Genomic DNA, 12,382 nt, shown 5'->3' with positions numbered 1-12,382 from the left:
CCAGAAACATGAAGTAAGCAAATTCTGTAGGGAAAATGGTACTGATCCACATGTTTGAGGCAGGGCTGCCACAAATGTTCAATGTGCAAAAAATGCAGTATCAGTAAAGCACAATAAAACCAGGTATGCCTGTATTTCTGGGTGTTCTCATATGTGAATCAAAACACATCAGGACATAGGTGAGAACTGTGTTGTAAGAAAGTCTGTGAGCAGGACTATGAGCTACAAACTCCAAAAAGGAAAGAAAAAGGCAACTCAAAGAAAATCTGGCCCGGGCTATTTCTACCATTCAGTTTTCAAAGCTATGTCTGGAAGTCTTTCCCAGGTCACCAAAAGGTTGTGCTAAGTGCCTGTGGGGAATGTCACCAATATCAGAAATTTCACATTCCTAAATCCAAAAGTACCTGGAAACAATCTTACCTCAGCTTTACAACTTCTCCTTTCTGTTTTTCCAACCAGGCCAGGGTTGGTCTCTGACAACCACACCAACTTGTTGACATTTGCCCCCGGATCTATCTCCATACTGATACATTGAACTCCACATGATTAACATCAAATATCCCCACAAAACAGCCACTTCTTCTGACTTTCCTACTTTAATCTCATTACTTCTTTCCCAGGCTCAACTGTCCCCTTTATTTCCAGCTTTCGCTGATTCCAGCATGGTACCAAGGCCTACAGATTCTATACCTGCAATGTTTCATGACTCAATCCCTTATTTTAATGACCATAATCATTATGTGAGTGACAGGCTGTGTTAAACCAAACAAATCTTTTTATTAATCATAATCAGTGCAAATAAATCTAGAAAGTAAATAAATACTAGTCATCACCCTGCACTCCAATAAATCCATTCCTAAGATATTGATGTATTTTCTTTCTGGATGTGTGTGTGTCTATGTGTGTGTATGTTGAATACAAAAACTCATTTAAACAAAATGAGATATGAACATATTGCAATTTGTTTTCATTTAATATTCACTAAAAACATTTATTTTAATGACTATATAATATTATAGTATGTGTGATAATTTATTTAATAAACCCCTTACTGGTGGATATTTAGCCAGTCTCTAATATTTTGCTATTATAAATAACTGTGTGTTAAATATCCTTGAAGCCAAATCTTTGCAAACAACTGTCATTATTTTCTTAAGATAAGTTCTCATATGTGGAATTGCCAAGAAACAGGTATGGATATTTTTAAAGTAGACTCTTAAGTATTGCCAAACTACCTCCAGAAATATGATAACAATTTCTACTCTCAGCTGTTTCCCTGCACATTCACAAACCCATGTGTTATAACTTTGTTTTAATTTACATCAGTTTGATTTCAAAAAGTGGAATCACGTTCCCAGGACATCTTCCTGGAGGCATAAGAGTTCCTGGCTCCCTGCATCTCACGTCTGCTCACTCTGGTACATGTTCTCTCACTTCTCAGATTAACCTCATGAAGGCTGATTCTGTGCCCATCACTCCACCCCAGGATATCTGACCTTTCCATCCTTCACGTCCATGAGTCAGTTTCCATGGGGTCACTAGGTAGTTGTGGAGTTTAACATGAAAGTGTGTTATACATCTTATAGTTCACTTAACTGAATATCAGGTGCCCAGGTCTTCATTCACAGAATCAGAGCATCATGCTTTGCTTATGCTAGCCCCACTTCCTGGAATGACTTTCACATACATTTCCACCTGTTAAAATTCTAACCACAAGTCACTAAATCCTGTGTAATTCCTTGGAAATGCTGTACTTGTCCCCTCATGGGGGCTTGTTTCAACCCTAACAGATGTTATACCATCTTTTAATAAACTTCCATAAAAGTTCTTACAAAGTTTATACAGCATTTTTCTTGTTCTTCAATTGGACTATATGTGTTGACAGTAGGATCTGCATTGGATTTGCCTTTGTATTATTTGTGTTACCTATGGTATCCTGTGCAAAAGAAGCTTCTGTAGGAAGCTGAGGTTTTTAACTCAGGCTGGAGAAATGTATGAAAGACCTATTACTATATTGTTTAAGAATATGATAAACTGGACAGAGAGACAGACACAGCAGATGGATTCTATAGCCATAAATACAATTGCAAATGGCTAAACTTCTCATTTTCATGAGATAGACAGTTTATAAGTAAACAAAGTATAAGTGATTATGGTCATTTTACACCTTATGAAAATGACAGCTATCTTTGTCCAAGCATGTACTGCATGCTGATCTCCATGCTGGGTGTTTTATTATTCTTATGTTGTTTAAGTTGTACAACTACTTTAGAGATTAGGTCCTGTAACCTCCATTTTTCAAAAGAGAAGATCAAAGGTTAGTTAGATTAACTAGTCCGCCTGAATTAATAAAGTTTTTAAGTGCCAGGATGGTACTTATCCCACATCTGTCAGGTTCTTTTCCATTCTGCTGATGGTCTCTTTGTCACCTGGTTGGCCTGACTCCCTATTATGTCCCTCTGGCTAACTAGAACAGAGAAAGTGGGGAGAGGTGTAGCTACAGTTAAAGAAACAGACCTAACATGGAGATCCTATGGCCAGAGAGTTTAAGCAAGACGTGGATACGGGTGAGTATAAAGTAGTGGGTGGGACAAGAAGGACAAAATCTCTGAATGAAGAGCATGACTGAGATCAGGCGCTCAGGCTGTCAGCAGGAAAAACCAGCACTTACAGGTGGGCTGGGGAAGAACCCTGCAGCTAAATGGGACACCAGGTTCCCCAGGAAACAGGCCAAACAGACCTCAGGCACTGCTTGGGGCAGCAAGACTCATTTTTTACCCCATCAGGTGGTGAAAGAGCTGCACGTACACTATTGTGCAGGGCTGTCTCTGACTCCAGGTCCAGGCAGGGCTGAGCCTCTGGGAAATCCCTCCAGTCCCTGCAGGAGGCTGGTGTGGGGAAGGCTGTAGCAGAATGAAAACTGCCTGTGATGAAGATAGACTCACTGAAAAGATGTAAAGAAATGCAGTGGAATCACACAGTCTTAGATTATAATGTAAAGGCATGATTTGCAGAATATAAATATGAATCTGTAGGGTGGTAAGTGATACAGAACTTTCTAGAGTCTCATGCTCAGACATAAGAGGGGTTTGGGTGATTCATGAGCTTGATTTCAAACTGTCAAAGAACATTTCATGGAAATCATGGGTTGTGAGTCATCAAACACTGTCTATGGGAGAGAAAGGACTTTACTAGGAGGTCTTGTTCAAATGTGATGCTGAGTCAAGAAGTCTGGATAAGAATGGGATTCTTCATCTCTAAGAAGCTCCTGTAGATGCAGGTGCTATTGACTCTGGCACCACAGTCTGAGTCATGAGGAATTAGGAAGCTGGTAGAGAAAGTGGGACAATTTGGGAGTGAGGGGAGGGGTTGCTGAGGAAATATATAAACAAGAAGAAAATGAAGGAAACTAACATATTTGCACATTATATCAAGGTCTAGTAAGCATCTATAAAAATATATTATCCAAGTAAATAACTCCAAGCAAGAAAAAAAGTAAGTCAGAAAGGACAACACCAATACAGTATATTAACACATATATATGGAATTTAGAAAGATGGTAACGATGACCCTATACATGAGACAGCAAACGAGACATAGATGTAAAGAACAGACTTTTGGACTCTGTGGGAGAAAGCAAGGGTGGGATGATTTGAGAGAATAGCATTGAAACATGTGTATTACCATACGTGAAATAGATCACCAGTCCAGGTTCGGTGCACGAGACAGGGCGTTCAGGGCCGGTGCACTGGGATGACCCTGAGGGATGGGATGGGGAGGGAGGTGGGAGGGGGGTTCAGGATGGGGAACACATGTACACCCATGGCTGATTCATGTCAATGTATGGTAAAAACCACTACAATATTGTAAAATAATTAGCCTCCAATTAAAATAAATAAAAATTTTAAAAAGAATATATATATATATATATACACACACACACACACATATATATATATACACACATACACACACACATATATATATACACATACACATATATATAAAACAAACCAAAATCAATCTACCTCTAGAGCTGAAAAATGGCCCAGGACTCTCTAAAATGATCAAATAAACCATCAAATCATCTAAATGAAAAGCTCAATCCACATTCAGAATCTTCACAGGAAGCCTAGGGTGCTATTTACCTCATTTTGGGTTTTTATTTTTGCTTGCCATTTCTTCTATAAATTAGAAACCAGCATAGTACCTATCATTTACTCTAACTTCCAGGAATTGGGAGAGCAGAGGAAATAAGGGAAAGAGAATAAAGCCCCACTTCAGATAGATGGTCTGGCTCACTCCCACGTTCCCAGCAACCTCTGTCAATCAAATCCAACACAAAAGGGTGTCCAGGAGTGACGGAAGGCTGGGACAGGTGAGCAGGAGAGAAAACCTGAGGATGTACACAGATGGAGTGAAATCACTTGATAAACTTGCTGCCCGGTTATAATCTTTAAATACAGAAATGAAGCTAACAGTGAGTGGAACATGACACAAATCAAAAGTCATGTAGTTGCAGTTATTAATTCAGTCTCCAGATTCAATCATCCCTCAAACATTTTAGAAGCTCAGCTAGTCCTATGATTTGAGAGTTGTAAGATACAAAAATACAAATATGTTAAATGCATAAGAAACTAAAGAGACCATAGCAAAAATCAACAAAGCTAAAAGCTGGTTTTTTAAAAAAATAAACAAAATTGACAAACCATTAGCAAGACTCATTAAGAAATAAAGGGAGAAGAATCAAATTAACAAAATTAGAAATGAAAATGGAGAGATCACAACAGACAACACTGAAATACAAAGGATCATAAGAGACTACTACCAGCAGCTCTATGCCAATAAAATGGACAACTTGGAAGAAATGGACAAATTCTTAGAAAATTATAACTTTCCAAAACTGAACCAGGAAGAAATAGAAGATCTTAACAGAGCCATCACAAGCAAGGAAATCGAGACTGTAATCAGAAATCTTCCAGCAAACAAAAGCCCAGGACCAGATGGCTTGACAGCTGAATTCTACCAAAAATTTAGAGAAGAGTTAACACCTATCTTACTCAAACTCTTCCAGAAAATTTCAGAAGAAGGTAAACTTCCAAACTCATTCTATGAGGCCACCATCACCCTAATTCCAAAACCAAAGATGCCACAAAAAGGGAAACTAGAGGCCAATATCACTGATGAACATAGATGCAAAAATCCTTAACAAAACTCTAGCAAACAGAATCCAACAACATATTAAAAAAATCATACACCATGACCAAGTGGGCTTTATCCCAGGAATGCAAGGATTCTTTAATATCCGCAAATCAATCAATGTAATACACCACATTAACAAATTGAAAGATAAAAACATATGATTATCTCAATAGATGCAGAAAAAGACTTTGACAAAATTCAACACCCATTTATGATTAAAACTCTCCAGAAAGCAGGAGTAGAAGGAACATACCTCAACATAATAAAAGCTATATATGACAAACCCACAGCAAGCATCACCCTCAATGGTGAAAAATTGAAAGCATTTCCCCTGAAATCAGGAACAAGACAAGGGTGCCCACTCTCACCACTACTATTCAACATAGTTTTGGAAGTGTTGGCCACAGCAATCAGAGCAGAAAATGAAATAAAAGGAATCCAGATAGGAAAAGAAGAAGTGAAACTCTCACTGTTTGCAGATGACATGATCCTCTACATAGGAAACACTAAAGACACCACCAGAAAATTGCTAGAGCTAATCAATGAATATAGTAAAGTTGCAGGATATAAAATCAACACACAGAAATCCCTTGCATTCCTATACACTAACAATGAGAAAACAGAAAGAGAAATTAAAGAAACAATACCATTCACCATTGCAACAAAAAGAATAAAATACTTAGGAGTATATCTACCTAAAGAAACAAAAGACCTATACATAGAAAACTATAAAGCACTGATGAAAGAAATCAAAGAGGACACAAACAGATGGAGAAACATACCGTGTTCATGGATTGGAAGAATCAATATTGTCAAAATGGCTATACTACCCAAAGCAATCTATAGATTCAATGCAATCCCTATTAAGCTACCAATGGTATTTTTTACAGAACTAGAACAAATAATTTCACAAAGTGTATGGAAATACAAAAAACCTTGAATAGCCAAAGTAATCTTGAGAAAGAAGAATGGAACTGGAGGAATCAACCTGCCTGACTTCAGACTCTACTACAAAGCCACAGTCATCAAGACAGTATGGTACTGGCACAAAGACAGAAATATAGATCAATGGAACAGAATAGAAAGCCCAGAGATAAATCCACAAACCTATGGATACCTTATCTTCGACAAAGGAGGCAAGGATATACAATGGAAAAAAAACAACCTCTTTAACAAGTGGTGCTGGGAAAACTGGTCAACCACTTGTAAAAGAATGAAACTAGAACACTTTCTAACACCATACACAAAAGTAAACTCAAAATGGATTAAAGATCTAAAGTAAGACCAGAAACTATAAAACTCCTAGAGGAGAACATAGGCAAAACACTCTCCGACATAAATCACAGCAGGATCCTCTATGATTCACCTCCCAGAATATTGGAAATAAAAGCAAAAATAAATGGGACCTAATGAAACTTAAAAGATTTTGCACAACAAAGGAAACTATAAGTAAGGTGAAAAGACAGCCCTCAGATTGGGAGAAAATAATAGCAAACGAAGAAACAGACAAAGGATTAATCTCAAAAATATACAAGCAACTCCTGCAGCTCAATTCCAGAAAAATAAATGACCCAATCAAAAAATGGGCCAAAGAACTAAACAGACATTTCTCCAAAGAAGACATACAGCTGGCTAACAAACACATGAAAAGATGCTCAACATCACTCATCATCAGAGAAATGTAAATCAAAACCACAATGAGGTACCATTACACTCCAGTTAGGATGGCTGCTATCCAAAAGCCTACAAGCAATAAATGCTGGAGAGGGTGTGGAGAAAAGGGAACCCTCTTACACTACTGGTGGGAATGCAAACTAGTACAGCCATTATGGAGAACAGTGTGGAGATTTCTTAAAAAACTGGAAATAGAACTGCCATATGACCCAGCAATCCCACTTCTGGGCATACACACCGAGGAAACCAGATCTGAAAGAGACACGTGCACCCCAATGTTCATTGCAGCACTGTTTATAATAGCCAGGACATGGAAGCAACATAGATGCCCATCAGCAGATGAATGGATAAGGAAGCTGTAGTACATATACACCATGGAATATTACTCAGCCGTTAAAAAGAATTCATTTGAATCAGTTCTAATGAGATGGATGAAACTGGAGCCCATTATGCATAGTGAAGTAAGCCAGAAAGATAAAGAACATTACAGCATACTAACACATATATATGGAATTTAGAAAGATGGTAATGATAACCCTATATGCAAAACAGAAAAAGAGACACAGATGTACAGAACAGACTTTTGGACTCTGTGGGAGAAGGCGAGGGTGGGATGTTTCGAGAGAACAGCATCGAAACATGCATATTATCTATAGTGAAACAGATCACCAGCCCAGGTTGGATGCATGAGACAAGTTCTCAGGCTTGGTGCATTGGGAAGACCCAGAGGGATTGGGTAGAGAGGGAGGTGGGAGGGAGGATCGGGATGGGGAACACATGTAAATCCATGGCTGATTCATGTCAATGTATGACAAAACCCACTACAGTATTGTAAAGTAATCAGCCTCCAACAAATAAAAATAAATGAAAAAAAAATACAAATATGTTATGTTCCTAAGATATAGGTAATTCATATTTGATGTCCTTGGGGGAAATTTAAGACAGGAGCAAATTGACAGAATTATGTTTACAGTGGGAAATCTGATGGACATACTTAACTGCTAGTAACCAAACATCACCTATAGTGATTTTAAGAATAGGATTGCATCATGAGGTACAGTTACTATTTTCCCAACCTACACTGAAACTGGAAATACTTAGGAGCAAGCTTTTGCCATGTGACTAACTGAAGCTGCTCTCTGGACTGTAGCCTGCCAGGTTCCTCTGTCCATGGGAATTCTCCAAGCAAGAATAGTGGAGTAGGTTGCCATGCCCTTCTCCAGGCCCTGGATATCATTTGGGCATAAATTTAACATTCTTTCATGTCACAAGAGCCTCCCAGGTGGCACTAGTGGTAAAGAATCTGCCTGCCAATGCAAGTAGAAGTAAGAGACCTGTGTGCGATCCCTGGGTCCGGAAGACCCCCGGAGAAGGAAATGGCAATCCATTCTAGTATTCTTGCCTGGAAAATCCCATGGCCAGGAGAGCCTGGAGGGTTGCAGTCCATAGCATCACAGAGAGTCACAAGGGTACCATTCATTAAATATGGCTACAGTCCACTAGGTGGGTCTGAGTTAAAGAGCAGTTCCTAAAGTATTTAACACATCTAGAAAACTAGTTACTTACGAGGAGTTGCCTTGCATGTGTGTTGGTTACTTGCTGCACTTCTCCATGCATTACTCACTCAACCTCACAGTCAGCAGTCCCTCAGCACCCTCTCTGTGCCCTGCAGAACACTTTCTGGGGAACAGAGCTAAAAATAAGATGTTCCCTGATATTTAGAAGCCTTAGGGTACTCTGAGATACAGACTCAAAATTACAAAACATGTCAAGATTCCCTTTTTTATTTTAATTGTGGTAAAATACATATAACATACACATTGCCAATTTAACTATATTTAAATTGACAGTTTAGTCTTAAGTTTTCATATTGTTGTGCAACAAACCTCCAGAATATTTTTTGCCATTTATTCTTTGTCTTGTAGAACTTAAATTCTATACTCATTAAAAAATAACTCCCTACTTCCCATCCCTCTGTCCTTGGTGACCATCATTTTACTTTGTCTTTAGGAATTTGACTACATTAGGAACCCCATAAAAGTGGAATTATATAGTATTTGTTTCTTGTGTGTCTGGCATATTTCATTTAGTATGATGTACTCATGGGTCAGAGTCATGGGTCTCTGATGTACTCATGGGTCAGAAATTCCTTCCTTTTTAAGGCTGAATAATATTACATTGTAAGGATCAGGCAACATCTTCTTTTTAGCTCTGTTCTCCAGAAAATGGCATTCTGCAAGGCACAGAGAGGGTGCTGAGGGACTGCTGGCTGGGACAGTGAGTGAGTAACACTTTATTTATCCATTCACCTATTGATGAATACTTGGGTTGCTTCCTGCTTTTGGGTACAATGAATAACACTGCTATAAGCACAGGTGTACGATAAATGCTATCTTAAGGGTATACAAAATTAGAAGTAATTGGGAAGCAGATGCATCAGAATTAACTCAGAAAATGAGGAGGCTTTAACCTCAAGATGACCGAGGGGAAGGGTCTCTGAAGTAGAGAGGGCAGTGTGTGTACACTTGAAGCAGGGAGGATGCAGTGCTTTAGGAGAATCTACACACAACCTGAGTCTTGGGGAGTGTGTGAACATGAGGACTTGAGGCTGGAGAGGTAGGTGGGGAAGAGATGCCTACTGCCTTGTCTGTTCTGATTTAGTCTGTTCTTCAAGACTCTGCCCTGGTCCAAGCTGAGGGCCTCAAGCTGCATGGGAAAAGAACATCACTTGCAAACATGGGTGCTGACAGGACCAGGTCACAAAGCTTTCTGCCATCTTTCACCTGGAATCTTCCCTGCTCCTCTCAGTTTCCTTTCATCAACTCTGAGTGAGTCTCCAAACTCTGCCACCATAGAGGGATCTGGTTTTTCACCATTGACTGAATCATGATTCTGGGCTCTTCTCTGGTGGCTCTGAGCTGGCCACACAACCCCTGCTAGAATGGATCTAGGACTGCCCTGTGATTCCAGCAGCAGCCCGCCCAGTCCAGTAAGGATCAGATCTGTGCTTCAGAATGAAGCAGTCTGTTGGGGCAGGGCAGGAGGATGACAGTCGAGTGTGGGTTAATGGAGGACAAATCTACAGTAAGGGTCAAAGGACAGAGGAGGCTGTAGCTGAAGGGCATCATAGGAAGAAGAGAATATTTCAGAAATACAAAGAAGAATGGATGGGGAAAAAAAGGAGATATTGGAGAGTTAGAGACAGTGAGTCAAAGCTGACTTCTCAGAATCCACATAAATAATCAGGTGTCAATATAGTGTCCTGGGTCAGGCTAAGTTACAGTTCAGGAGCCCAGGACCCACCAACCACCATGAGGGAGTTCACAACACAGGGAAAGGAATACTGGGATCCCCATCACCTGGCCAGTTATCAAGAGAGATTCACCTGTGATGTCACTGATCTAATCTGCATCCATGAAGAACAAAGAGTCCCCCCAACACACACAAGAAAGTCAACAGCAGATGTGGCACCAAATCTTCAGCTGAATTTTAAAGAGGCAAATGGCTTACACAAACCTTTTCTCCTGGTTTAATGTCTGTTGTCAGGTCCTTCAATACCAGAGGCCCATCTGAGCTATACTTGAAGTTCACATTGCTCAAGGCAATCATTCCTTCGTTGGGCCAGTCTGGTGGTGGACGAAACTTGAGTTCCCAGGGTGCTTCTTGCTCAAGCTCTGTATATTCTATCACCCTTTCTACTGAAATCATCTGAAACATATATGACATCATGTGGTTTAGGAACAAAGGGTTTTGTTTATGGATGTTCAGAGACTGTAAATAAGGCATTCTGTTTTTATATCTTTATATCTGCTTTTTATGGTTAAGAATATTTCAGGTCTTAGCATCTGCAAAGGACTGAAGTAGGAGTGTGATGACTCCTTTGATGATTTGTAAACTTATTCATCATCCTGTAACATTTTCACTTAGGGCTGCTTCCTTCAGCATTATATTAAAACTAAAAGAATTAGATAAATGAATGCAAAGATTTTATTTACTCACTTCCCACATCTGAATAAAAAGAATTTGGTCAAAGAAAAGAATACTTATGAACACTAAGCAGTGGTTATAAAAGGGCCACGTGTTATAGAGGAGTAGAACTGGATGGTCATCAAACCTCATTTTAATAATTTCTCACTTTCTACTCTATTAGAATAGAGAAATGCAAATATTGCATTTTTATTGTTTTTCTCTCTTTGGGCCAATATGCAATACTCAAAGGAAAATATAATTTAAATACTGACCAAGGCCTCCTAAACAAAAATAACTTGACATCTTTGATAGCATATTCAGAGAAGTGGCTTATTCTACCAAAAAGGATGGATACCAGCAAATTCATGGGTTTAACACAAACAAGAATAAATGCTAAAATGAGGTAGGGACAGATATCTATCAATTAAACAAAGAACTACAAAATAGTGAATTCTTTTTTTAACCAAGAATGAGGAATTATCAGTTAAGAAACAATAATAAACAACCTCCCCCCAAACTGGTTTATATTCTCTCCAAGATTTCAGAACCTCCCTCCTACAGAGACATTTATTACATGTGAAGACAGTTTGTGATGAATAAAAACTTGCTGACATGGCACACGTAAGACTGAGTAAAAGATGTATTTTTTTAGATTAGCTTTAAACAGATGGAGGAGGATATAAAAAACTCTGTGAGATAGATGTAAAAACAAGTTTTAATATTTTACATAAGAATTCCTTTTATACTTTTTAATGGCAAGAAGTAGTACAAGGTTAAGAATGTTAAGATAAACATCACCATGTTCTCAACTTCGACACTTAGCCTGATGCACCATGGGAACACCAAGATGTTGAGAGCATAGGACAGTATCAGGCCAACCTGCCCAACATTCAAAGCTAAATGAGGAAGAAGAGGGGGGAAAAAGTCAGTCCTGTTTTTGACCTTGAGGCCAGTTCCTTCTATCACTTTATTAAGGTAACTCCTTTATAATATTTAAATCATTTACATATAATGACAATATTACTTATACTTTTACTATGATTTGATTGAGTCCACAATACAATTAAAACCTCCCTCCCAAAAAATTAAACCTCTATGAATTCAGAAAGACTATTAAATGAACTTAATCTCAACATTGTCAATATACAGTAGACAATGAGGAATAATTTTATTATTAAGACTTTTGTCATTGTGGTTTCAAGAACAATCAAGCAATTTCACTTTCTATGTCCAATGCAGCCATAGTTGGAAACCATGAAAAACAAGGCCATGGTTTCTAAAAGCCAGTGCTTTTAAAACTCAAATACAATTCTCATTGTTCCATATTAAAGACTGTGATTCAATATTGCTCTTATAGAATATTTAGGGCTGGTAAATTCATGTCATAAACACCAACACCTGCTCATCTGGTACCCACACAGCAGTGAGGATGGTGTCCTTTGCTACAGAGAACCTTTCTCATCCCAGTGCAGCAAGCACCTACAACCAAGAGACCCCAGTAGCCCTAAAGCCAAAATCTAAAGTCCTAACTTGGACA

General features: G+C 38.7%; 1 protein-coding gene across 1 annotated transcript in view; it reads right to left on the bottom strand.

Annotated features, from left to right (window-relative positions):
* The window catches only part of LOC133049359 (ATP-binding cassette sub-family C member 4-like), a 297,052-nt gene that overhangs the window by 27,176 nt on the left and 257,494 nt on the right, over nt 1-12,382 (bottom strand). The window contains exons 24-25 of the mRNA XM_061133336.1: nt 11,644-11,741; nt 10,393-10,584 (exon numbers count right to left, since the gene is read on the bottom strand). Of these exons, the coding sequence (XP_060989319.1) occupies nt 10,393-10,584; nt 11,644-11,741 (290 nt within the window). The remainder of the gene's footprint in view (nt 1-10,392; nt 10,585-11,643; nt 11,742-12,382) is intronic.

This window comes from Dama dama, chromosome 30 (assembly GCF_033118175.1).
Source record: "Dama dama isolate Ldn47 chromosome 30, ASM3311817v1, whole genome shotgun sequence".
In the NCBI taxonomy this organism is placed as follows: domain Eukaryota; kingdom Metazoa; phylum Chordata; class Mammalia; order Artiodactyla; family Cervidae; genus Dama; species Dama dama.
The sequence above is the reverse complement of the archived record's forward strand: the minus strand, read 5'-3'. Positions and strand labels throughout refer to the sequence as shown.